Source organism: Mustela nivalis, assembly GCF_964662115.1.
Source record: "Mustela nivalis genome assembly, chromosome: 5".
NCBI classification, from domain to species: Eukaryota; Metazoa; Chordata; class Mammalia; order Carnivora; family Mustelidae; genus Mustela; species Mustela nivalis.
In genome coordinates, this window is record NC_139024.1 from 148,836,360 (window position 1) to 148,864,333 (window position 27,974).

Genomic DNA, 27,974 nt, shown 5'->3' on the forward strand with positions numbered 1-27,974 from the left:
TTTGTCTTTGCGGGAAGATAGAACAAGACATCTCTCATTTTGTCTCTTTGCTGGACATAAGGCTGAAGCTATAAACCCACAAATTATCTTCTGTATCATTATGTATGAAACTATATGTTGACAGCCTCTTCTGCTAGTTTACTCTTTGTAAGCAGGGTCTGGATATAACCACCTTACATCCCTACCATCCAAAGTGTGCAATTCAGTTCTTTGTGGATTGACTTGGTTTCCTACATTATTGATTTTTTTTTTTTTTTTTTTTAAAGAAACTGCTTTGGCAAAGGCACACAAAAATACACATGCTGCTCCTTGCTTAGTGTGGAAAGGAAGGGGGTCCTCTCCCAAACCGTTTTAAATTTATATCTCATTAAAATTTCTGTATGAAACTTTTAACTTTCCAGGGTAGTACATACACGTGTTTTTGTTCATCTGGAGAAAACATTGGATTTAGCTATTTGTGCTTTAGCCGCTGTAGTTTCCTGGTAATGTGTTGACCCAAGAAATCAGCCCATCTCTTGCTCTATGGGGCTTTCTAAAATAACACTTCTCCTTGATCTGTTAATTACATCATTGTCCGACCTGCCTTTAAGTGGCGTTCCTTCCTGCTTCTGGGAGCTTTGTTGTCATGCCAGGCAGGGGGAAGAAAATTATTCAGCAGGGCTCTGTGAATAATTGTGGGAGGCAAGGGAACCATTGATTAAAAAATGGGGTGGGCAGGGCACAGTGGTTTCAAGGAGAGAGCTACCATGATGCCTGAAATTATAATGCCAAAAATATCATTGAGCTCTTATTCTCATACTCCCTCCTACCTTCTTTGATAAGTTTTTTATTGTTAGAAAAGCCAGGAATGGATTTTTTCCCCTTGGGCCTTTCCCTTCAGTGGCAATGAGAACACGGAAAGAAGGTGAGAAAAAAAAAGAAATGTACTTCTTAGAAGGATCAGCATTTTGTAGATGTTAAAATTTGCCATCTGAGATGCCTGTCCTCTGTAGTACTTAGAGAATGAACCTTTCACAAGGTCATCTACTTTGTTGGCGATTATCTCCACAAATCTTTCCATATATATCTCCTATATATTTTGTAGGAAAAAAAAAAAAATCGAATCTTTTTATTCTCACCGTAAAAAAATTTTAAGTGTCTGAGGCGATGAATGTGTTAACTAACCTCATCATGGTAATCATTTTGAAACATGTATAGACAGATATGTACATACACACACATATGTGTGATTGTTACATTGTATCCCTTAAATTTACAGTGTTATATGTCGATTATATCTCAATAAAGCTGGAAGAAAACTAGATCTTATCCATAGCTGTACCAGACTTTCTACAGAACCTAATTTCAAATAGCAAAGAGACTGTTTAGTAACAGTACTTGCTAATACTTAAGAAGCTCCTCCTAACGGAATATCTGTCCTATTTACCTGTGTGATAGTTAATAGGGATACATTTGCATGTCAGTTCCATTTTTAGAGGATAGCAGTCTCCAGGCTACACATGTATAGTCTTATTTCCATCCGGGTAACTGTTGAGATCAAGATGTTAAAGCTAAGGCATTACAGACTGGAGTATTGTTTCACTTTCTGGTTTCCTCTGAATGAGGCTGAAAAGCAGGGGGGAGAAGAATGCTGGGGTCCCTTGTCGTATTATATGAGACACAGCGGTAAGCAGCCTTGTACAACAACACTGCGACCTCACAAGGCCCAAGTTGGTGAATATTTTCTTCCATCACATCTAGAATTAAGTATTTCTTAGATTTTTTTTGTACTAGAGAATAATGACAAAGCGTCCTAAATGTGATGCTGGGCATCTACTCATTGGCCTCAAGCATTATTCTTTTAAAAAATAATTAAATAGGGGCGCCTGGGTGGCTCAGTGGGTTAAAGCCTCTGCCTTCGGCTCAGGTCATGATCCCAGGGTCCTGGGATCGAGCCCCACATTGGGCTCTCTGCTTAGCAGGGAGCCTGCTTCCTCCTCTCTCTCTCTGCCTGCCTCTCTGCCTACTTGTGATCTCTGTCTGTCAAATAAATAAATAAAATCTTAAAAAAAAATAATTAAATAGACGGGGCACCTGGGTGGCTCAGTGGGATAAGCCTCTGCCTTCGGCTCAGGTCATGATCCCAGGGTCCTGGGATCGAGCCCCACATTGGGCTCTCTGCTCAGCGGGGAGCCTGCTTCCTCCTCTCTCTCTGCCTGCCTCTCTGCCTACTTGTGATCTCTCTCTGTCAAATAAATAAATAAATAAATAAATAAATAAATAAATAAAATCTTTAAAAAATTAAATAGATATAAAATATTTCTCTTTTTCTGATATTACTGGATTTGTACTGGCCCCTCTAGTCCTTGAATGACCTGAGAGTGGGTCAAAGCAGAGAGGAGAATCCCAGCACTGGCCACTGTGGAGGTCTACCCTAGGTCCTTGCCTCATGAAACACTAATAGCCATTGCTCTGGCTGCTCCACCAGCCAACTGGTCTACCTTCCATTCCAGACTGTGTTTAGAGTAGAACAACAGCAAATGACTATTGGCTGATGAGGGCCAGCACTTCGCTAGACTCAGTCAATATTATTTGAGTCATTAATAGCTTCTGTTAAGGATGTGGACTACCAGTGAAGTAAATAATTGTATTGGGCAGAAGTGCTAAGGTCAACACAATACTAATTTTCAGATTTTATTGAGTAGAATCTGGTTGCCTGACCTGTCATTCTCAGTCGATCTGGGAGAGCTAACAAGGCTGAGATGGGCTCTTGGGGATGGCTGTATCTTTCTGTTCTGTTAGAGCACTGGCTTCCTGAGAAAATCTCTATTATATAAAGGCAACACTTCAGCCTTACCTTCCCCACCACCTACGCATCCTGAAAACTTTTCCCTTTGTTAGCTCTCCCTGAGTCATGCATTCATATCTTTTATTCCAACTACCTCACAGGAATGACTCAGTGTCCTACATGGGCAGTAAACATTTTGGGAATATTCTTGTGTCTCTTCTTTTTTATTTCTTGATCTTGAGTAAATCTTAAGACTTTTATAACATAGTTTAGAATTAAGACCTCAGCACAGATCAACAGGCTTTTCACATAAATATTGTTACATCAGTAATATCCAGTTGATTTCATTTTGTTCACTTTCTCCTCTTCTTAGTCTCTTTATTTATTTTTTTAATTTTTTTTCCCTTAGTCTCTTTAATTGTGCTTTATCTGTTTATCTAAATTTTACAGTTTTTGCTGAATGGTGTAAAAATTCCTGAACAACTAGGTAAGTATCCTGGTGAAACCTTATCCCTTCCAACTTCATAATCTTTTTGTGCAGTGGAATAATTGCTGTGATTTTGGGTAGTGAAACAGGCGTAAACTACATTACTTAAAAATACGTTGAATGTTGGCTCTCCTACCCTCTCCGTTTTTGGAGCAGATTGCTTCTTCAGGCCGTCAGTGGAATATGAAAATTCCTTATACATCCTGTGCTCCCAGCATGGTTTGTGAAGTACTCCTTTCCTTGGCAATTCTAACGAAAACACATGAGGGGAAAAGTGACTTTTCTGTTCTTTCCTATCAGATTGTACTAGCTATTCACATAATGAACACTTTATAGTACCGGAGACAATCGGGCTGGGTGGAACTGCTGGTTCCCCTTTCTTGGTAATTTGGTGCGAAATCAGATGTTTTAGAGGGGCTTTCTTTGCTCGCATTGCCCAACCCATCTGCCCTGTTAACGGGGGCTGCTTGTATTTCAGCAAGTCATACTTCTAACAGTTTGGGTGAAGTCTGCCCTTACCACACCCCAGTCAAAAAGTTCAAACCTAAAGGCAGCTGTCAGCTCCCTGCACCCTACGCCCGCCAGTATGTGTGTTTTGCCAAAATTATTTTCTCATTGGGTTCTTGACACCCAATAGAGGCTAGGTCCCATTTGTAATAATTATAAAAGCAATTATAATTGTTACTGTTTCAAAACAAACGGGAGGGAGGTTGTGGAGCACTCAAGTCACTTTCTTATTTTAGGTAAAACATGAGGTATGAGGCAGAACAAGTTGGGCAAGCTAGTGAGAAGGGATTACGGGCTGTCTGCCTGGAAGAATTTCTTGGAACCTGGAGGGGAGTGGGTGTGGGTTGTCCGCGTACCTGTGAAGGTGTAGAGTCCTCTGAAAGGTTCCGGAGCTGCAGAGGTGTGGTCCCCTTCCTCTGGACACCCTCTCTGAGCTTCATGCCATGTGCTCATGGTTTGGGTGGGCTGTGAGTTTCTGCTGTTGGTGGTTGCATGTCAGAGACTGGGGAATCCCAGTAAGCCAAACAGAAGGCTGCTAGGACACCTGGGAGCCATTCACCAACATCTCGAGGGAGGGAGTGTCCGGGTTCTCCTGATGATTGCTTGAAGAGCTCCGTGTGGGATGAATCAATGGGAAAGGATTTCCTTTCTAATTCTTCTTCTTCTTCTTCTTTTTTTAAAATATTTATTTGTCAGAGAGGGAGAGCATGAAAGAGAGGCACAAGCGGGGGAGCAGCAGGCAAAGGGAGAAGCAGACTCGCCACGGAGCTGGGAGCCTGACAGACCCTGGAATCATGACCTGAGCCCAAGGCAGATGCTTAACTAACGGAGCCACCCAGGCGTCCCCGGGGAAAGGCTTTCTCGTCCGATGCTCTTTTTTTCTTTATAACGCACTCCCTGTGTGTCCTTCACTTTTAAAACTTTCATTATTGATTTTGCCCGGAGTGAAAAACCAAGAAGCTGGTTTTCCAACTGTGCCTGGCAACGCCTTCAGCTTCCGTGGTGGTGCCTGGAGGGAACGGTCCCGGGGACCCGGCCCAGTGCTCCCAGGACTGCTTGCACCAGCACCAGTCCACCTCCTCTCCTTGCTCGGGTGGCAGTTTACTTAAGATGGTGTTTCTGGAAAATTCCATGGCTTCATGTGTTTGAATGGAATTGGCGTTGATGGTGTGCGGAGAAATAAATCAGTTCTTTTTGAAGAATCATTTTGGATTGCTCTTATCTCAGAGAGGTGAAATATGTGACCCCGTTCCTCTGTCTCAGTTACAAGCACCGCCTTGTTTGGAATGCTTGGAATTTTTGTTGTTGTTGTTTTAACAAGACAGGTTTCTGCTTTGGAAAAGGCTTTTGTCACAAAAATATTTTCATATGTAAAATATACTTTAAACAGTTGCATATATATTAAATCACTTTATTGAAGTATGATTGGCAGACAAGAAGATGTACATATTTAACGTAGACAATTTGATGAGTTAGAAGATAAATATATGCCCGGGGAACAGCGTAATGCCTTTATTTAACAATGCTGTGTTGTATACTAAAACATTTGCTAGGAGGGTAGATCTTCTGTGAAGTGCTCTTACCGTAAATACATGCACACAAGTAATGAGACATAAAGGGGGCAGGAGGAAACTTTGGGAGGTGATATTTTTATATTTTTATAACTTTGATTTGTAACCACAAAGGAAGGAGTGAACACTTAATGTGTCTATGACAAGAGATAAAATGATGTTTTAGGTGTCCACAGTGAACACAATTTCCAGTTCTGCCTTCAAAAGACTACTTCTGAGAGATAATCTAAGAAGTAGTCAATTATGTCTTCATTTCTCAAGGGTCCTATGTCTCTTTCTAAAAAAATAAGATGGAGGCACCTGGCTGGCTTGGTAGATAGCCTTGGTAGGTAGCATGCAACTCTTGGTCTTGGGGTCATGAGTTCGAACCTCACACTGGGAGTAGAGATTACATTAAAAATTTTAAAAAATAAAAAGTAATATAGGTTGAGACTGTAAGAAATAATTGACTTTGTTGAAGAATACCTAGATCTCCTGCTAGGTTAGAACAACAGGATTTATCTATTCATAACCACTTCCTCTGGATGGGCTCTTCGTGTGATTGACATTTGTGATGTTGGGTGGCTGGGCCTGTGTCATTCCCGTCTTCCCGACTCAGGAAGCATTACTGGCTACTTTCTTCTTCCTCCTCCTCCTTCTCCCTTCTTCCCCTACTTCCTCCTCCTCCTTAGTCCTTCTCCTTACCCTCCCCCTTCCTCCTTCTTCTTCCCCCTCCCCCTGTCCGTCTTCTTCTAAAATTGTATTAAGTTTTATCATTTTAATTCCAGTGCAGTTAAAATGCAGTGTTATATTAGTTTCAGGTGTACACTATAGTAATTCAACAATTCTATGCATTACTCAGTGCTCGTCATGAGACGTGTACTGGCTGTGTTTCTTCTTGATGTTTGACTTGGGATTTCTTTTTTGGGGGGGCGAAGATAGTCAGAATATGCTGTATGCGCTGTGTTGGGAAAATAGAAATGTGAAGACCGCAGTTGGGGGAGATTGATAATATCCCCATTTTGATGTCTTGCAGAAACAGACAGGTGGTAGTTGTCTGTGCATAAACTGGGAAGAGGAGAGAGGCAGAATCACTCATTTTTACTCCTAATTGACCCTAAAGTGAGATTTTTTTCTTAACTTCAAAATACTGTATTTGATAGGCATGTTGATTTGCTCTTGGATGATAGCTCATTAATAGTTAATCAAATAAGAACACCATGTCTCAGACCTTATTGAGCCTTTCCAAAATATTATGGAAGTAGATCATTGATTATTTTTCTATTCAAATTTATTTTTAATCTAGTCTACTAATACTCAAGGCATAGGTGAAAAACCTTGAGTATTTCAGGTTACTAGAGTCAGTAACTATTGATTCTTTCTGGTGTGACATTAAGATAGTGCAGTTAGATCTCATAGATTTTTTTCCCCTTCCATCTCATCCAATTTTGTTTTCTCTCCCTTATTTTTGTACTTTTGAACCTTTATGTTGAGACCTAAGCCACTGTGGGGCTCTGTAACAAATCCTGAACGTATCATTTCTTTTGTTCAAAAATTGGGACAAAAGGAGTATGGTTCTCGTAGGGGGAGAGGCTGTTTACAATGATTTTTGTGGTCAAATTTATTTAGAATTGGCCATAGTCTTTTAAAATAGTAAGAACTGGGACGCCTGGGTGGCTCAGTGTGTTAAAGCCTCTGCCTTCGACTCAGGTCATGATCCTCAGGGTCCTGTGATCGAGTCCCGCATCGGGCTCTCTGCTCAGCAGGGAGCCTACTTCCTCCTCTCTCTCTCTGCCTAATTGTGATTTCTGTCTGTCAAATAAATAAATAAATCTTAAAAAAAAATAAAATAGTAAGAACTGTTGGACTTTGCTTCTCTTTAATTAGAACATGGGGCTTCCTGATATGATCCAACTAGAGTATTTTCACAATAATTTTACCTCTTTTAAAGATCATCTGAATAAAACAGGTGGAAGGGCTTCTGTTCTACTTTTTATTTTTCATCATAGTCATCCATGTTTAGAGATAGATTTTGCTCTGGGTAGTTTCAGTGACCTAATGGTACTTGTAGTCATGGGCTTTTTGTCTCTTTCTCTCTCTCTGCCCCCCCCCCTCCCTTACCCCTTCTTCCTTCTCTCTCTCGCCGTTCCAACCCCTCCATGAAATATCCACTTGCGAGGCAGCTCTGGGGTAATGGACCAGGCACTGGGCTCGGTCTCAGAAGGTGGAGGTTTGAATTTTGCTCTGCTCTATCCACGCTCTGAGAGCTGTGGCAGATTATTTAACTTCTCAGGACTTCAGTTCACCTATAAAATAATCCTCATGGTTGCAGAAGTTGAAGTGAAATGACAAATGTGAAAGAACACAATTACTACTGATGCCCTGTGGGGGGGGGGGATGTATTGGTATAAAACAGACATAACATAAAATTTACCATTTCAATCATTTTAAGTGTCTCATTCGGTGGCACGAAGCACACTCATAGTCTTGTGCAACCTTCACACTATCCATTTGTAGAACTTTGTCATCATTCCAGACAGAAACTCTGTACCCATGAAATGGTAACTGTCCACCCCCATCCCTCCCCACCAAGTCGCACCTTTCTGCTTTCGGTCTCTGTGAATTCGACTTCCTGGGTGCCTCACATTGATGGCATCACACAGTATCTGCCCTTTCAGGTCTGGCTTATTTCACTCAGCGCGATGTCTTCAAGGTCCTTCCATATTGTAGCGTGTGTCAGAGTCTCATTCCCTTTTAAGGCTGAATAACATTCCATTGAATGTTTCTATCACCCTTTGTGTATCTGCGCATCTCTTGATGGGCATTTCCATGGTTTCCACCTTTTGACTGTTGTGAACAGTGGTGCTAGGGTATTGGTGTGCAAGGATCTGTGTGCATCCCGGTTTCCGTTCTCTAGGGCGTATACCGAGAAGTAGAATTGTTGGATCATATGGTAATTCTTTGTGTAACTTTTTTGAGTGACATCCCATTTTTAAGTGTCTGTCTTCTTAATCTGTAGGATTGTAGCCATGCAACTCCTAAACGGGGTGTGTGTTCCTTGTGGTCTTCTCATCCTGTAATTTACCTGAGAGGAGGCAGGATGGAGAGGTCCCTGGAAATGTCAGGACGCCAGGAACACCTTGTTAAGGTGGCAAGTCCTGGAGCCCACGGTTCTCAGAATTGCCTCTGCCGTGCGCCTAGATGGTGTGGGAGGGGAAGGTTTGCCGTGGAGGAGCTCAGATGTGTTGCCTAAACAACCGCTGTATGAATGAATAAAGTATTTTCTGCCGTGGGCCTTCCTGTAGGGATTGAGGAGCCTGGAGACCGGCGAGGAGAGGCTGATGGGCTCCGGTGGGAGGACCCAGTACCTCACCATGACCACCGAAAATCCGGCGGCAGGAGAGCTGGCTCCGGCCCCCCTTGTCACTTGCAAGCTGTGCCTCTGCGAACAGTCCTTGGACAAGATGACCACACTCCGGGAATGCCGCTGCCTCTTCTGCACAGCGGTAAGTCTTCCCTGATGCTTTCATCACGGGCGTGGGAAAATACGGAAGGGGAGAACCGTGAAAGAACAGGGTCGGCTTCCGTGGCTTTCTGGGACGCCGGGGTTTGCGACGACAGGCCCCTGTGTGGGAGAGCTCTTCCACCTTTGGGTCAGTCTCCAAGTACTGTCTGAATGGTAGGTCTGAGATTTCCTGGTTTGGAGGCAGAGGATAATATATGGGTGAAATGTAATTATTGGTTAAAGAAGCAGAATCTATTCTTAAAGGACGAGGCAAGGAACAAAATAGAAATATTCCTAAAAGGTCTTAGTTAACTACCGTCTGAAAGGCGTTCGCCAGTTATTTTGAGCGATGGAGAAAGCAGGTAGCAAATTCCTGAATTTTCTTTGGTAGACTTGCTCATCTCCTCCAAAGCCCATGAGATCTAATTCTTTTACTTTGTTATGACAAAGTGAGATTCTTTTTTCTCCCCCTATCTTCACAATATGTCGGATGGTGCTTATTTGTCATGAACAGGAGAAGCCTGTAGATCTCCAGGGGTGGGCTTGTTTCTTCTGACACTTGGTATCAATGTCTGTGACCTGATTGCAAGGATCCCTGAAGATTAGTTGGTTAAGGCGTGAAGATGGGAGACAGAACGACGGATTCACAGTGGCTGCTAGAAGCGTGAACGCAGGTGGTCTTATTCAAATTTTTCATTCATTAAACATCTCTTGGGCTCCTCCTGTGTGCCGGAGATGCGGTGGGATGTTGGGAACGTAGCGGTGAAGGAGATGGTTCCCGCAGGGAAGAGAGACACATGGAAGGAGCATTTATGTTTAGTGGAATCCAGGGAAGCTCGACCTACCAGAGGAATGTCTCATGCCTGTGGGGGACAGGGGGACATCCTGGGGGCAGTGAGCTCTGAGCTGAGGCTTTAAGCAGAATTTGCAAACTGATGATTGTGGACCACGTCTGGGCTCAACACATTTTTTTTTTTTTTAAAGATTTTATTTATTTGACAGACAGAGATCACAAGTAGGCAGAGAGGCAGGCAGAGAGAGAGAGAGGAGGAAACAGGCTCCCTGCTGAGCAGAGAGCCCGATGCGGGACTCGATCCCAGGACCCTGAGATCATGACCTGAGCCGAAGGCAGCAGCTTAACCCACTGAGCCACCCAGGCGCCTGGCTCAACACATTTTTGTTTGCATCCCCAACTGGGAAATTTCATGAGAAAATGAAAAAGTGGTACGATATAGCTACTCTGGGCCTGTGTTGATGAGCTTTCCTCGGTTAATATATATATCAATCAAAATCATCAATTCGTATCTCTCTCTATATGTATTTTTTAAAAATTTATTTTTATTTATTTTAAAGAGAGAGAGACCGCGCGTGCAAGCAAGCACATGAGTGGGGAGAAAGACAGGGGGAGAGAACTCCAAGCAGACCCCATGCCCAGCACAGAGCCCAACACAGGGCTCAATGCTGTGACCCATGAGATCATGACTGGCACCAAAACCAAGAGTCGAATGCTCCACCGACTGAGCCACGCAGACGCCCTCCTCTGCTGATGTTACCTGCCTCTCTCCTGTTTGTGTTTGAATCAACTGCACTTTTTTTTTTAAGGGTTTTATTTACTTATTTATTTGACAGAGATCGCAAGTAGGCAGAGAGGCAGGCAGAGAGAGAGGGGGAAGCAGGCTCCCCGCCCACCAGAGAGCCGGATGCGTGGCTTGATCCCAGGACCCTGAGACCATGACCCGAGCCGAAGGCAGAGGCTTTGACCCACTGAGCCACCCAGGCGCCCCTCAACTGCACTTTTAAACTGAGGATGGGTAAGACCCGTCCAGGACTCGTGCTGCCGTGTCGGCCTGGCAGAGGCCTGATGCCCGAGTTACAATATCTACCATTTATCTTTGCTTTGGTGGGCCTTGTAGCGGCAGACTGTTAATGTTTATTATACCAAGGTACAATAATCACCAGACAAATGTGGGTTTAGTGTCCTGACTTGAGAAGGAGATTGAATTGCTCAGTTACAGTGACCAGCGCTTGTATCAAGGGGAGTAAGAAGAAAGGAATCGTTTAGGAAGTAGAATCATTTATCAAGGGGCATGTTTACTAAGCATATCTTTGGGGGGATAAAAGCACATAATAAGTTAAGGTGAAATAAATCTTGCTCTCTCTCTTGCGCTTAGTTCAGTTGATCAATGCGATGCGTTCTCAAGCTCGCATATATCAATTAAAAATTGGGGGAGGGGGATTGAGAATTCGGGTGGGGAGAAGCCTTGGGATGATTCTTAGGTAAAAAGGAAGAAAGAGATTAAAATCCTTCCTTTAGGTCTCCCATCCAAAGATGACAGCAAGGACAGGAACTGTTCTAGGCACTGGGACTTACCCGTTTAAGAAACAAAGCCCAGCAGAGATCCTTGCTCTTAGGAGCTTACATTCTCTTAAAGGCAGTTGCACAATAAACTGTAAACATAATAAACGAGCGAGTTCTACAGGGTGGGGTCATGGGCCTGCAGGAAGGCGTTAGGCCGGCCGAGGGAGCTGGAGTGCGGGGTTGGGGGGATTGCATTTCCATTAGGCTGTCAGGACGAGGCCTCAGGAACATCTGTGCTGGCTTTTCCTCTTCTCCTCGGCCTGTGTTGCTTAAGGAAGTGATCTTGTCCTCCAGGGGTGGCTTCAGTTTCCTCTGGACTCGCTTTGCTGCCGACGGCTGTGTTCTGAGGGGTTGTTTCTCTGACTTTCGCACCTGTGTTTCGGACCCTTGCCTAATCCTTGAAACAAATGAGTCAGAGGCAACGTTTGGGTCAAGGCAGGATGGAAATTTTTGTCTCAGGGTGACTGACGTTGAAGAAGCAGGATCTGGAATTGAGTTTTTGCGACGAGACTCAGCAGTTCAGGGTTCCAGTTTGGGCATGAGCGCCTGCACGTGTGGGGACGAGGTGTCTGATCGCATCACAGTTACGGTTGCAAGAGCTCTCAGTTCCCGGTTAAAAATGACACGACAGCTTCTCGGTTCTCCTTTGGCAATTGGACGGTAGGAGTTAGGACAATTGGATTATTCTGTCATCTGTGACCCTACTTCCTCATTGCTGGGGAGTGAGTACTCAAACCAGAAAGTCAAATGGCTTGGCGTTTTTGATATCCCTCCAAGTCTGGAACTTTCTGCACCTATAAACATTAACCTTCCCTGGCTTCCTGTACCCCATTCCCTATGATCTACCAAACTAGTAACCTGCATGTACTGGATTACATTGGTGTCTATAAATTTGCAGTTGACATCAGGCTCACCTGAAATACTACTCTAACTTTTTATCGTTTAGACCTTTCATTTCTTCTTTTAAAAAGCTCTTAGAGGATGAGTCTGATCCCCCAGATTTTAGTTTGCACTTAAATACTAGATATTCAATATTGATATTAAAGATACCAAGTGTGTTTTGTGTTTTCAAGGCTGAAAAGAAATTTGTGACTTTGCTTTTTGAAGATTTTATATATTTATTTGAAGGTTTTATATATTAGTATTTATTTATTATGTGACACACACACACAGACAGCATGAGCAGGGGGGAGGGGCAGAGGGAAGGGAGAAGCCGGCTCCCTGCCCAGCAGGGGGCTCCATCCCATGCCCTGAGCCAAAGGCAGATGAATACCCGACTGAGCCACCCAGGGACCCCTTGTGACATTTTAAAATAGGCATCTGCTAGTAATTTCCAGCTTTACATATGACTGGATGACATCTCCTGATTATCAGCTTGGAAGGGCATCTTGGGCAAGATGTGTCTTTAAAATCGTTTTGCTGGGACTGTTCTCCTTCCCCTCCTCATTAGGAGGCTGACCAAATAGATTGGTCCTCTTGCTGGATCCCGTATACGTTCAGAGATTTAATAAAGCTTTTTATATCTTTTACCCTTGTCCTGTTTTCCCTAAGAATGATCCCTGACCAGGTTGCCGTGAGCTTAAATTCTTTCTGCTTCCAACATCAGTGTGCCCTGGGAAAGCAGCACGGATAGATGTGGTGTGTCTGACGGACCATTGGATGGGGTCCCTATCTTTAGGGATATCTGGCCTTTAAGGAGGTGCCCCCACCCCTTGTGTGCTCTGTGGCGCTCCAGCTCTGTGGAACAGAGGTGATCCTCGGATAGAGTGTTCCAAGCCCAGATTAGCTCAGAAACTGGTATGTTCTCTCTTCCTCTTCTTGGAAGGGACGTAAGACACGCGAGAAGCTCTGTGAAATCTTTCGGTTAAAAGAAAAGCGGGGCGCCTGGGTGGCTCAGTGGGTTAAAAGCCTCTGCCTTCAGCTCAGGTCATGATCTCAGGGTCCTGGGATCGAGCGGCACATCAGGCTCTCTGCTCAGCGGGGAGCCTGCTTCCTCCTCTCTACCTGCATCTCTGCCTACTTGTGATCTCTGACTGTCAAATAAATAAATAAAATCTTAAAAAAAAAAAAAAGGGATCCTGTTTCACTTCTCCTAAGGAGGCGTTTCCATTTGACCACACCACCTTTTTAGTGGAACACCTATTAACTTGCCCACAATTTGTGCGCTGGCGAATGCTGCTTTAAGTCATTGCCGTGTAGGTAATTCTTGATGTAATGACGTCCAGAGAGCAGACTGTAATGCGTGTTGCTTCAGATAGCCTATCAGTATAGCTGGTTTCTTGGTAAAGGAAACTTCGAGAGTTCTGTCTTGGAGGGTGGTTTCTGCTAGACTGTTTGCTTGGCTTTAATATATGGAAGAAAGTGTAGTGTCAAGCAAGGGAGTCCATGCAGGACGGAAGTGGGCACAGCTGTCGCAAGCATGACTGATCTCGTAGATCATGAGGTGCATTATGGAGCCAAAGAAGTTGGTATTTTGGGGTTCTGGAGAGAGGTGTTGCAAAATTACTTGTTCTTGCACTTGAAGCGTAAATGTCTCAGGGATGTTAGTCTGCTAACTAATGATCTGCAGAAGCTCTCTCTCCTCTCTCTCTCCCTCTCTCCTGTGGATTTAAATAACCCAACCTATGAAAATTCAGAATTTCCTTTTCTGGCATTTGCACCGTACTCTTTCAGATAATACCACACCGTTATAATTCAAGTGGAAGAAAAAAGACTCACAAGAGTCAGTTATCAAAAGGAGGGAAAAGGTGTGGGTTTGCTCCCTGGTGAGCCACTTTTGCCTCCCTGATTTATTTTGGAAGCTGTTTCTGTCCGCCACGAATTAAAGAATAATGGAAACACAGTTGCTTGTTTTTCTAACCTAGATAATTTCACCTGAAAAGAGTCGGTATGTTGGGCATGGTCTATTTACCTTTCAGATTACAGACAGGATGTGCCGAGCAAAAAGAAAATAACGTCCAGCCATATTCTTGCCTTTTTTCCATTACATTTTGTTGGCTCCAAGTAGTTAGAACTCCTTTTACTATTCATTTCTCTGAGCCAAATGGATTTTCCAATGTTTAAAAAAGTGAGAGGAAATATAAAACTTTTTAGACCAAGCCCTTCTTTTCCTTGGGGCCTGTCGAGTGACCTTTAAGAAAAGCCCACATACGGCCTGGGAGAGGTTTACAGTTTGGAAAGAGTTGCCGTGTGTGCGTGCGCTGGTGCATGAGTATGTGTGTATGTGTGTGTGTGTGTGTGTGTGTGTGTGTGTGTGTTACTTGTGCTCACATGTGCGCCCACATGGGCTGATTAACTTTCAGATGAAGCTGAGAACCCGTGGCGGTTCTCTCCTGGATTCTAACTGGTATCTGTAGTAGGATTTCGGCAGGAATGTTGTCTTTCTACTGCCCCTTCCATGTTTCCTTTCCCGTGGTGAACCGCGCAGACTTGGAGGGAGGGAGACCCTGGCTCCGGTGAGGCTTCACCACCGTCCATGAGTATGACTTCAGGCCAGATCTTTGGCTTCTCTGAACCTTGGTGTCCTGACCTGGAGGGCAGAGGGAGGTAGGGGAGGATCATGGCGGTCTCAGACTGTGGTGGGGGGCATCAGGTGGGACCCCCAGGGCAGTCCCTAGCTTTCTTTCCGAAGTTCCCTCAGTAGGCTGAGCTGTTCTGTGTTTCAGGAACTGTTTTAAAGAAAGGAAATCCTGTGAAGACTTGACTGCCTTCCTCATTAGCCTTTTGTAAAAAGTTGGTAACATAGGTGATTTCAGCCTTCCTCCTGTTCTGAGACACCCAGGGGCTCGCCGTGAGGGTAGAGAAGGAGGTTTCTCCGTTGGATTTGTCCTAAGATTGGCTGATGGGTGGGTGCTTCAGCTCAAGAGGTAGAAGTTGGACTTAGAGGAAAAACAATACAGCTCTAAAAGTGAATAGAAGAGAGTACTTACCCAAAGAATAGGAAAACACTAATTTAAAAGGATATGGACCCTATGTTTATTGAGGTGTTATTTACAATAGCCAAACTATGGAAGCAGTCCGGTGTCCACTGGTAGATGAACGGGTAAAGGAAATGCGGTGTATGGACGTATCTATACAATGGAACACTCAGCTGTAAAAAACTGAAGTCTGGCCGTTGGCAACAACATAGATGGAGCTAGAGAGTATTAGGGTAAGTGAAATAAGTCGGTGGGAGAAAGACAGATACCCTGTGATTTTACTCATATGTGGAATTTAAGAAACAAAACCCATGAATCAAGGAAGAAAAGAGACGAACCTAAAACAAACAAATAAACGAACACCCCAACCAAACAAATAAACACCAAATCTTAAACTCTGGAGAGCAGATGGTGACCAGAGGAGGGGGGGGGAAGGGTAAAATAAAGGAAATTAAGGAGGGAGCATAGCACAGTGAGCACTGAGTCATACATGGTGTGAGTCACTGTACTGTACACCTGAAACTAATGTAACACTGTGCGGACTGATACCAGAATTAAAATAAAAATGGGGGCACCTGGGTGGCTCAGTGGGTTAAGCCTCTGCCTTCAGTTCAGGTCATGATCTCTGGGTCCTGGGATCCAGCCCTGCATTGAGCTCTCTGTTCAGTGGGGAGCCTGCTTCCCCCTCCCTCTCTCTGCCTGCCTCTCTGCCTACTTGTGTTCTCTCTCTCTGTCAAATAAATAAATAAATAAATAAAATCTTTAAAAAAATAATAAAAAATAAAAAGATAATAAAAATAATAAAATAATAAATAATAAAAAATATATATAATAAAAATAAATAATAAAAATAAAATTGATAAAAATAAAACCTTAGAAAAATCATAACTGTGACTAAATCAGCACATTTCTGGTGCATGTAAGAGATCAGATGAAAGTGTCTCAAGCTACTATTTAATTAGAAGCATACCGCCCCACAAGCATATAGTAATAGAATACCTGGTTGGTTTGATGTGTATAGTCTAGGATCATTTTAAGTATTTTTTTATTGGGACCTCTCTGGAACTGCAAAAAAGCATGAGGCATCCCAGGCCAGCAAGGTCACAGAATTTTTTTGTCCCCTCCTCTGGTGGTGACCTGCCAGCCTTTCCTGAAGCTTTCAAGTTTCCCCAGTTCTCTGCATTGCCCTGTATTCCAGTCCTGTGGAATGGACAGAAGTCACTGTGGCCAGTTTAAAGCCCTCCCTTATTCTGTTGGTTTCTGGTACTAAAATACACTGGTGGGTGAGGTTCGTCGTAGGGGTCAAGTGAATTCTTCATTGTCAGGGTTTCAGAGGGTTTATCTGTCACTGTTCGTAAATGACTTCAGAATTCTCACTGCTTAAACTCAAGAGTTCCGATGGTGGAGCTGTGATGACTTTGTTTTTACCAGGCAAGTCCCCGATTTGCAATGCAAATTGCGGTACTATATTTTCCCACCACCGAGGGAGCTGCTGGGGACAGATAGTATCTGAGAAGTGGGAGCAGACTGTGGCGGCATGAGGAACTGAGGAACGGAGTAGGGATGACTCAGGGAGGAGTTGGCTTTGAGGACCAGGATCTCATCCGCGCTTTATCGCCCGCTGCTCACTTATGCAAGGCAAGTGGTACATGGAGCAAGAGGAAAGAGCAGCGAAAGGAGACCACACTTGGCGGCCGAGTGACTGCCGCGGCTCCTCCTTCTGGATGCCGGTCTGGTTCGGTGTCTGTGAGACTGCATCTCAGATCTGGTTGCTCGGGCTTTGTCCACGTCTACAGAAATACTGATTGTGCCCTGTATAGTTGGGATGGGTGCCGTGTATAGGTGGGATCAAAGCCCGGTTTTCAGATAGCTTCACCCCGTAATGCAGAGCACAGATACTGACAAGCAAATATGGAAGTCAGAGGATGATAGAGGCTCTGAGTTAAAACAGAGCAGGGTGAGGGGGACCGCGAGTGCTGTAGGGGCGGGGTTGGGTGGGCAGGGAAGCCTGGCTGATAACGGATTACTTGGGCAGAGACCTGGAGGACGGGGGAAACGGGCTGGCAAAATAGGGTTTTTGGCAGAGGGGAGCAGTGTAGAGATCTGTCCAAAACTGGGATTGTGCTTGGTGTTCAGGTATGGCAAGCAGGAGGAGGGGCAGAGGGAGAGGAAGAAGCAGGCTCCCCACTGAGCAGGGAGCCCCATGCGGGGCTCCATCCCAGGACCCTGAGATCATGACCTGAGCCGAAGGCAGAGGCTTAACTGACTGAGCTACCCTGGCACCTGATTTAACCATGTTTTACAGGGATCACTGTGTTAATAAGGATTATTCAGAGAAACAAATCAATTGAAGATAGATATATGTAGCTCCAGCGAGAGATACAGACACATATGTGTATATATTAAGAGATTTATTAAAAAGAACTCACTCATGCAGTTATGGAAGTGAAGTCTCCTGATCTCCTGCCTACAGGTTAGAGACTTGCCTCAGGAGAACCACTGGTGTACGTTCCAGTCTGCGAGCAGGAGAAGACCAGCGTCATAGCTGATGGGGTCAGGCAGAGAGAGTGAATTCTCCCTTCCACTCGCTGCCTGGTAGTTCCGTTCAGTCCCTCAGCTGATTGGGTGAGGCTCACCCGTGTGGGGAGGCAGCCTGCTTTCCTCTGTCTACCATTTACATCCCAGCCTCATCCGGAAACACCCTCGTAGATCTACCTAGAAATAATGTTGTACCCAAATAGCTGAGTATCCCGTGGTCTGGTCAGGTTGACACATAAAATTAACCATCACGGTCACCCTGGCTGCTGCACAGGGACATAACTAGAGGGACAAGGATGAAGGCAGAGAGACTATTTAGAAGATAAATAGAACAATCTAGACCAGAGGTGGTAGTGGCATGACCAGTAAATGGTAACCGCTCATGTGTTTGGGTAGTCTAAGGCTTCATTTTCTTTCTTTCTTTCTTTCTTTATCTCTTTTAAAGATTTTATCTTTTTATTTGACGCAGAGAGCTAGACAGCAAGAGCAGGAACACCAACAGGGGGAGTAGGAGAGCGGAAGCAGGCTTCCCGCTGAGCAAGGAGCCTGATGTGGGGCTCCATCCCAGAACCCCGGGATCATGACCTGATCTGAAGGCAGACGCTTAATGACTGAGCCACCCAGACACCCCAGCTTCATTTTCTTTTATAGAATGTAGGGATGATAATAAATCATCTAAGGTTATAGAGAAGATTGCGATAGATAATCTGGATAAGGCTTTTAATTCAGTGCCTGGAATGCCGCAAGCATAGTAGGGACATAGGTCTCTACTAATTTTACTGTGATTGTTGAGATTTTGCCTCACAACCTCCAGGAATGGGACCTACCATGACACTGGCTGTCCAATTACAGAATTTTAAATTTTGCTTTTTTAGATGTATTTATTCATTTGAGAAAGTGTGCACGGGAGCCGAGGGTGGGGCAGAGGGAGAGGGAAAGAGACAGTCTCCACCAAACTCCCCATGAGCAGGGAGCCGGCCTCGGGGCTTGATCCCGCGACCCTGACATCACGACCTGAGCCAAAATCAAGGGTAGGATGTTCCACGGATCCAGCCACCCAGGCACTTCTGCAGAATTTAAAATTCTAAGCTGTCTTTTCCTCTATATCCATTTGAAACCTGTTTCCATGTAAACTCTACCAATTAGTGCTGGTCTTTTGTCCAGAACAAAACTGGCTGAGATTTATTTTATTCTACTCACTTAGCTCTATATTGTTTGAATGACACATATCTTTCTGTTAGGACAAGATTACTCATTAAAAATTTTCCCACAGTGCTCTGTCCATTGTGAGGATATTAATAAATCAGACTTCACCCTCCACCTCTCCACCCCTTTCGTTGACACAAGCTTTTGGAATGAGCTTTATTTGCACAACATTCTTGACTTTGATCATGGGTTGAACAAGTACTTCGGGAGTTTCTATATTCTCTTCGGAAAGCATATGGTATCAGGGAAGGGGGGCAGTCCTGGAATATGGAAGAGGATTTAATTTCTTTTTCACAAAGGTTATAAAAAGATGGTACGTTGGCAATCTGTGTTGGTGTGTTGTGGAGACTCTTTTTTTTCTTTTTTTCCCCCACAGCATACCTTGCCAAATTTAATTTTTCAAACCACTTATCAGAATATGATAGTCTGGCCAAACATTCAGACTGGGACCAGAGAGCAGGCAAAGCTCGGAGTAGAGTGAGAGAACTTTCCCTTCCAGCCAGTGAGTCACCAGAGCTTTCCTGTTTTATCTCTTGTAGTTGTATCTTTATTCCAATTTCCTATAAGTTTGTTTTCATCTTTTAAAAAAAATTATTTTTTTTAAGATTTTATTTATTTATTTGAGAGGGAGAGAGAACACACATAAGCTGGGTGACAGGCAGAGGGAGAAGCAGACCCCCCGCTGAGCAGGGAGTCCGATGCGGGACTCGATCCCAGTACCTGGAGATCATGACCTGAGCCGAAGGCAGACACTTAACCAACGGAGCCACCCGGGCATCCCAGTCTGTTTGTATCTTAATCCTGACTCTGCTCTTCCATTTGATAGGGCCACGTACCAGCCGTGGTGCTGTGTGGATAGGCAGAACCAGTTCACTCCGGTGGGAGGTGGACCCTCTGATAAGGGACGTACAGGGCGCCGTGGGAGCAGGAGGGAAGCCACCCAAACTAGCGCTGGGGAGGTCAGGGAAGGTTTCCTGGGTGGCTGAGACCAGGAGCGGACGAGGTTGTTTGATGGAGGTGCTGGTGAGCCCGTGGACAGGAAGAGAGCACAGAGCCGAGGCAGGGTGGCGTACCAAGGAACTGAACCGAGAGACGTCCCTGGAACGGATTGTGAGAGGTATGGGTGCTTGAGCATGACGTTGGAGAGGGAGCATGGGGAGGGGCTTGTGTAACTTGTTAAAGACCATTATGGAGCCACCGAAAGGCTCTGTTTGGGAATGGGGTAGGGAGAAGGCTCTGGCACAGAGTGGAGAATGGTCTGGAAGGGAGCAAATACGGGGGGGGGGGCGATGAGAGCTTGGAGGACACTCTCCTCGTCCACATATGTGGTATTTATTACGGCAGACTGCCATTTTGAGGTCTGGAGTATGAAAAGTGTTTTCATGTCCCAATTTCCCTTTCCTGTGCATTTGTATGTTAACGTCCGATTTCTTAAAATGTTGCTGTCAAAATGCCACTCTGGTCATTCTCTCCCGTGCACCTGCTTGAATCCTGTTCCTCAGGGCTGACGCTGAAGTCCTGTTGCACAGTGTCTGTCCAGATCACCTCCTGCTGCCTCTCACGTGACGCATCTCACACTCTCATGTCTTTCCTTCTTTCTAGCATCTTCCTCTTTTCTTCCTTTAATACACCACTGGCTCAGTTCCTAATGAAGTCTCATTGCCTGATCAGGACAACTGCAAGTCAACAAGCCCTTTGACAAGCAGAATACTAGGTTGAGGGGATTTATTGGTGAAAAACTCAAACATGGTTCGTACCCTCGTGTCATTGACTACACTAGTGTAAAATGATCAGTTCTGCTCTGAAAGCATTCAGCATTAAAATCAAATCATATAGATTTTGCACAAATATCTATATTTTGGGGCACCTAGGTGTCTCAGTTGGTTAAGCGTCTGCCTTTGGCTCAGGTCATGATCCCAGGGTCCTGGGATGGAGCCCAGCATTAGGCTCCCTGCTCAGCAGAGCGCCTGCTTCTCCCTCTGTCCCTCCCCCGCTGCTTGTGCATACTTTTTCTCAAGTAAATAAATCTTAAAAAAACAAAACAAAACAAAACCAAGCAAGTATCTGTATTGCCTTCCACTCCAGCAATCTGACCTCCAACCATTTCATCCTTGACTGGAAGTTCACTGTGGGCAGAAGCCCTAGAAGAAAGGCATCACTAATGATCCCACTTGCCCAAGGACAGTCGCCAGCATTCGTCCACCTGATTCAGCCTCAGGCATTATTTGAAGTTCTTGAGCTCATTCCAGCCATAAAGTGATGGCCCGGATGGCTCATTAAAACATATCCCTTCTTGGGGCGCCTGGGTGGCTCAGTGGGTTAAAGCCTCTGCCTTCGGCTCCGGTCATGATCTCAGGGTCCTGGGATCGAGTCCCGCATCGGGCTCTCTGCTCAGCAGGGAGCCTGCTTTCCCTTTCTCTCTCTCTCTCTGCCTCTCTGCCTGCTTGTGATTCCTGTCTGTCAAGTAAATAAATAAAATCTTTAAAAAAACAAACATATCCCTTCTTTCAAGATCATGACGTAGATCACACAGTAGTTCCTCGTTTACTTGCCTCACAGATGTTGGAGTCTGTGTGCTCATGTTTTGAGGCCCACTCAGCGCTCTGTCCCAAGCCAGTCATTCACCTGATGGCCACTTTCCTAAAATGCTGAGGTCGGGGGCAGCGACAGTGCCGGAACCTGAGAGCCACTGCCGTTAGCGCCTGTGCTCGTGCTCATGTTTCAGCGAAGTCTGCAGTCATTTCTGGCGGGCTGTGCAGGCTTTTTAGTTCCTCTGTGTTTTTCTGTAGAAACGGGAAGTCAGTAGGCAAACCAAGGCCCCAAGGGATGAAACAGAGGCAAGGGCACAGGGCCGATTGCTCTCTTCTCTTCCACTGCTAACCCGGAGTGCAGTGCTCTCCGTTTCAGACTTTGGTTTCAGCCACAATGCCAAAGTTTGAGTCCCTGATTTCATGTACCTGGACGGGGGGCAGGGGAAAAGAATGTAACTGGAAATAGAGTGAAACTTCAGTGCTTATTTTCTTTCTTTTTAACCCTATTTTTCCTTGCTCTCTCCTTTTTAAAATTAAAGACTAGTTTTTATTCTTAATAATAACTCAGTCATATGTGCTGGGTATTGATTGATTGATTGATTGATTGGGAGAGAGAGCAAGGGAGGAGCAGAAGGGAAGGGAGAGGGAGAGAAAGGATCCTAAGCAGGTTCCGTGCCTGGTGTGGGGCCTGGTGTGGGGCCTGGTGTGGGGCCTGGTGTGGGGCTCGACCTCACGATGATCCTGCCATCGTGACCTGAGCAGAAATCAAGAGTTAGACCCTTAACCAACTGAGCCGCCCAGGGGCTGTCATGCTGGTTTTCTTTTCTTGATTTATTTTTAAAGATTGTATTTATTTATTTGTCAGAGAGCACAGGCAGGGGGAGAGGCAGGCAGAGGGAGAAGCGGGCTCCCCGCTGAGTAAGGAGCCCAAAGTGGGACTTGATCCCAGGACCCCGGGGTCATGAACTGAGCCAAAGGCAGTCACTTAACGACAGAGCCTCATGTCTGTTTTTAAACAGACATGTTTAAAAACATGTCAGGTATCCTCATGCTGGTTTTAAAACAAAACAAAAACAGAAAAGCTTCTAAGGTATCAACTGTATGATCAGTTCCCCTTCCAGACTCCTCCTCTGTTGCAAAATGTGAACACAGGGTTGCGTATATATTCATACACATCATTTAATAGACAAATGGGATCTTTATAGGTATTTTTCTTTAACTTGACTTTTACAAATTTTACTTAGGGTATTGTGGACACGCTTCTGCATAGGAGTATGTAGTCAAACCTTCCTTTTTAGGTGTTTGCTATTATAAATGAAAAATTTGTGTTCTTGTGTAAATGTGAAATTGTATCTATTTAAGAAAAATTTCTAGCAGTGGAATTGCCTAATAAGAAGGTATGTGCATTCTATATTGATTTGTTGCCGAATTGCCCTGCCCCCCAAACTGTTGTGCCAACAGCCCCCACCAAATGTGTAGGAAAAATCCCCCTTCTTTGACTCTCTGGACATTTTCAAATTTTTTATGTTCTCTAATCTGAGATGTGGAAAGAACATATCTTTTTGTTTAATCAACATTTCCTCTTTCCAAGAGGAAGCAAATTGTAGCAAGACAAACTCCTCTCCTGAGTATGTCTTTAAAAAATACAGTGTGTTCAGTCTTAGCACAATTTCAGCTGATTTTAATACCCTGGTATCCATAGCACTGTCAAGTTAGAAAAATGGGTCCTATCCAGAGAAGCGTACTGTATTTTGGAGACAGGAATGAATGAAAACATACTGCGTGAATACGGTTGGTCCTAATGTTGGGGAGAGATGCATTATCACACAAAAAGGTTTATGTACCCTATTAAGAAGTTACTGTGTAGGAAAAGAAACTTATAAAAATGTAGACCCATTGGGTTATGGACATTAGGGAAGGTATGTGCTATGGTGAGAACTATGAAGTATGTAAGCCTGACGATTCACAGACCTGTACCCCAGGGGCTAATAATACATTATATGTTTAAAAAAAGTAAAATGCCAAAAGGTATAAATTAAAAAATAAATGTAGACACGTTGAAGACAAAGAGGTTACAAACTAGAAAATTCAGCGAACTCTTAAGCTCCGTTTTCTGACTGTTCAAGTGCATCAGGGGTTGGTTAGGTAGAGAGTTCAGAGAGGCGTGGCACCTCTTGGGATTAGGCTAGACCCAGTCAGTGCCTCATTTCCACAGAAATACATAAGCTCTGTGTTAACCAAAACCCTCAGTGGTTTTGGAGCTTTTCCCACCCCCAGCAGGGAGGTCCTTTGGGTTTGACTCTTCCGGTTAAGCCTTTGGGAGTTATTAGCCACATGGATATAGGGTGGAAGGTTTTTATTTAATTCTTTGACCCTCAGTTTATTCATCTACTAACAAAAGTCAAGAAAGGACAAGCAAGGCCTTTAAGTACCTGCCATGTCATATGTAAAATGCAAGAGTACAATTTTCTCCCCTCTTTTCACTCCTAGCCTCCAGTTTGCACATTAAGAGACCAGTGCAGGGGCACCCAGATGGCGCAGTGGGTTAAGCATCCGACTCTTGGTTTTTGCTCAGGTCATGATCTCAGGGTTGTGAGACTGACCCCCTTGTTGGGCTCCATGCTGAGTATGGGGCCTGCATAAGATTCTCTCTCTCCTTCTCCCTCTGCCCCTCCCTTCTCCCCACCGCAGCTCTCATGCACGCTCTCGCTCTCAAAAAAAAGAAAAAGCAACCAGTACAGAATTAAGTTACTTGCTGAAGATCCATTGTCTTAATTCCTGAATCATAGGGTTGTTTGGATGTTGAGAGCAATGTTTGTGGAAATACGTAATATACTGCCCAGGACGTAGTATGTGCTCCCTTAGTTTTATTTGTTAGTGTGGACAGTGAATGAGCCCCATAATTAGATTTTTATGATTCTACCTCTAGTTTCTAAAGTTTGGCAAGAGCCTATGTAATGCAAGACTGACAGCTGGTTTACATGTATATACAAGCTTAGTTAGAACAAAGAAAATGTAAAGAGCAATGGATCAAAAAAAATCCTAAAAGTTTTTTTTTTTTTTTAAAGATTTTTGTTTATTTAGTTGACAGAAAGAGACACAGCAAGAGAGGGAACACAAGCAGGGGGAGCTGGAGAGGGCGAAGCAAACCCCCCGCTGGGCAGAGAGCACAATGTGAGGCTCCATCCCAGGACCTTCGATCATGACCTGAGCCAAAGGCAGAGTCTTAACCGACTGAGCCACCCAGGTGCCCCCCAAAAAATCCAAAACGTTTTGCAGAGACCAGAGTGTATAGAATTTGAACACCCTTGTGGCCGGAGCCCCAGACCGAAGGGATTGAGCGGCGTGCTGTGAACTTTCCACGGTGTGAGTTCAGGCACATTATTTGAGGACACCAAGGGCTGAGAGGTTCAAGGTGTCTGGTTTGCACACTTGGAAGTTCCCAGCACACTTAGTGTAGATTCAGATGTTGAAACTAAGGTCAGTGTTCAGGGCCTGACCTCCAGGTTCATAGACTGATGTTGTTCCATGCCCAAAGCACATCACATTTGTGGAAGTTACTGGTGTTCACAAGAAGACTTGTTTCCAAGTGATTCCTGAGTGCTGAGGGTGAAGAATGGTTGGGGATTCCAAAGCGCAGAGACCTTTACTTACTGCAATGGGGAAAAACAAACAAACAAACACTTGTAGCTATCATATCTGCTTTTCCTAGGTAGTATGTATATACACATTGTCTTCATATGGAATGGTGTCTAGGCTTGGAAGACCTTTAAAGTTTACGGCATTGAGAACCGTCTGAAGGAAAAAAAGTAGTGTTTTCAAATTGTAAAGATCCCAGTATTTTCTCATGCTTGAGTGTGGAATGAGGATGACAGCACCTGTCTCTGAGTGACTGTGAAGAGAAAATGAGAGAACATTAAGACACGCATCACACTGGCCATTGGAGTTTGGCAGATATTCTTGTTCTCATCCACCACCTTTCCCTGGCCTCTTGTGTAGGGAATTTTGTTGCAGACCAGTGGCTCTGTAAGTGTCGTCCTCCAAACAGCCGCTGTGAACATGTGACAAGGTCTGGAGCCTCACTACTAGATCAGAAATGCTGGGGGTGGACCCCACTGATGTGAGTTTCAGCCTATCCCGGGGGCAGAGTATGGGGGGCTGCCCTGGTCTAGGGTCCTTGCAGAGCAGTCTTTAGCTGAAGCACTTATGAATTGCTCCCTATCACGTGCTTTCAAATACACAGGCCCCCTCTGTCTCTTTTGTGAGCACTGACACATTTCTGAAACAACTGGTCTTATGGCTTTGACTTACGATCTTTGCCTTAATAGTCTAATTTGCTAGAATATGGCACTAACTCAGAATATTTGGGAGCACCTGCGTGGCTTTTGGTTTCAGCTCAGGTCATGATCGTAGGGTCCGGAGATCGAACTCCGCGTCAGGCTCTGCACTCAGTGAGGAGTCTGCTTGAAGACCCTCTTCCGTACCCCTCCCCTAACCCTCACTCTCTCTCTCTCTCTCAAATAAATAAATAAAACTTAAAGAAAAATTTGTAAAGTGGCCATTCAAGGACAGTAACTAGGTTGGATTTTAACAGGACCAAGAGCAGTCTTGGATATGCAAGCCTGTGGGTCTATTAAGAGAAAGAAAAAGAAGACTGACTCAGATGAGGGCAATTAAAGTGAAACTAAGCACCACTGATATAAACTCCCTGATTTCTAGAAATTGGCTTTTTAGGAATGTTGACAGCATTCTCGTTTTTGCAGAACAAAGTCTTGGGGGAAAATTATGAGATGAGGGATAGTGGCAAATTTGTTACCATCTCTGTTATAAGTAGAAAGATATTCTGATTTTGCTATGGACTTGTTGAATAAAATCATTTAAATCAATTTTGAATATTAGAAGATGGCTCACATTCAACCAAGTCACTGTTAGTTCAGCTTTTTCAGATTCACATTTTTAAAATCTAATAAATTCTCTTTTGTAAATGTAGCCAAGGAGGAAGTTTGCTTAAGGCTTATGTCTTTTTTTTTTTTTTAAAGATTTTATTTATTTATTTGAGAGAGAGAGTGAGTGAGAGAGAGAGGGAGAGAGCACGAGCAGGGGGAGGGGCAGAGGGAGAAGCAGACTCCTTGCTCAGCAGGGAGCATTAATGCCATGACCCTGAGATAGTGACCTGAGCTGAAGGCAGACCCTTAACTGACTGAGCCACCCAGGTGCTCCAGGCTGAAGGCTTATGTCTGTGCTATACTTCCTAACTAGTAGTCTATGTAGAGAAAAAGTATCCTCTTGAAGAAACTAACAGCATCACTATTGTTTAACTTCTGGATCATTGATGTGACCTGTTTTGCATGCTGGCTTCGTAGGTTATATCCTGTAAAAAAAAATGTAATTGATGATGAGTTAGCTTGTCTCATTTATACAATGTAAATATTCATGAAAATTATCAAAAATTTAGATAATCACTAATGCAGTTGTCATTAATTTTCATTAAGAAGATTTTATTTCACTTGAATTTATTCAAATTCTGGCTTAAATACAATACAGATATTGGGGTATTATATAAAATACTACATAGTTGATTGTTTTTTTTCATTTAACATAGATGATTCTTGCTTTAAGGAACAATAAAATCTGAGATCTGGTGAATGGTGTAAATTTTTTTCTTTTTAGTTTAAGAATTTGTACAACGGTTTGTGAGGGAACTGTTCAAACATACAACAAAGGTGAGAGAACTTTAGCAATGAGTATCTATATACCTCCCCCCTCCTGGATTCCAACATTAAACGTTTGGTGTGCTTGCCTCCTCATGCGGCTGTCCTTTGTATGGTTAAAATGTGTGGATACTCCCTGCGCCTTCTCTCGTAGAATGAATGGACTGCACTCCTCACTGTGTTTACTTGGATGGGTTGATCAGTTACATTTTATGCAGCTACCTTGCATAGCCCTACATCATGGCTGAAGGGCTTTGTTACTTTTGGGTTTGTTTCCTTCTGTGCATTCCCGGAGAGTCAGAAAGGTTGCCTAAGAGTTCAAATAGGGACTCTTTAGGTGCACAGAATGTGGTTGAAGAAAGCGATAAATGAGTTCAGCAGAATCTCCTGATGCTTAATCTGGGCTGTGCTTATTCTCACTGCCTGTCCTGGGCCTGTTGGTGAGGGCCTTGGGGCCAGCTGAGGGCTGGCAGTTCTGAGGTCTAATGTTTTTTTGGAGGAAATGGAAGGATGTCAACTTGGCAAGCCTTATTTTCTTTCTCTTGGAACCATTGGTTGCTTTTCTGGGTATACTGTGTTGTAAGCACGTGGCACACAAGGTTCTCTTTGGAACTAGCCTGAGAACTGGGGCCCCCTCTGTGAAGAGAGACAGCCCTGCTGGGCTAAAAGGGAGAGCCTCTGAAAGGTCAGTGGGAGGGTTCTTGAATTACGGGTGTTGAAAGCAGATCCTTCCCAAGCTCAAGGCTGCTGCCTGCTCCCTGCTCTGATTGAAAGGCGCTCCCAGTCCAGCCCGACGGATTCCCTTCGCGGTGAGGACGGGCTCCCTCTGCAGCATTTCCAGTGGGTTTCTCTTCGGAGCTATTACATACGTCACTGAGTCTCTTCATGTAGGTGGT

At 44.3% G+C, this 27,974-nt stretch overlaps 1 protein-coding gene across 1 annotated transcript in view; it reads left to right on the forward strand.

Moving 5' to 3' along the window:
- The window catches only part of RNF144B (ring finger protein 144B), a 170,808-nt gene that overhangs the window by 95,865 nt on the left and 46,969 nt on the right, over window positions 1-27,974 (forward strand). The window contains exon 2 of the mRNA XM_082731840.1: window positions 8,617-8,817. Within this exon, the coding sequence (XP_082587966.1) occupies window positions 8,653-8,817 (165 nt within the window). The 5' untranslated portion in view covers window positions 8,617-8,652. The remainder of the gene's footprint in view (window positions 1-8,616; window positions 8,818-27,974) is intronic.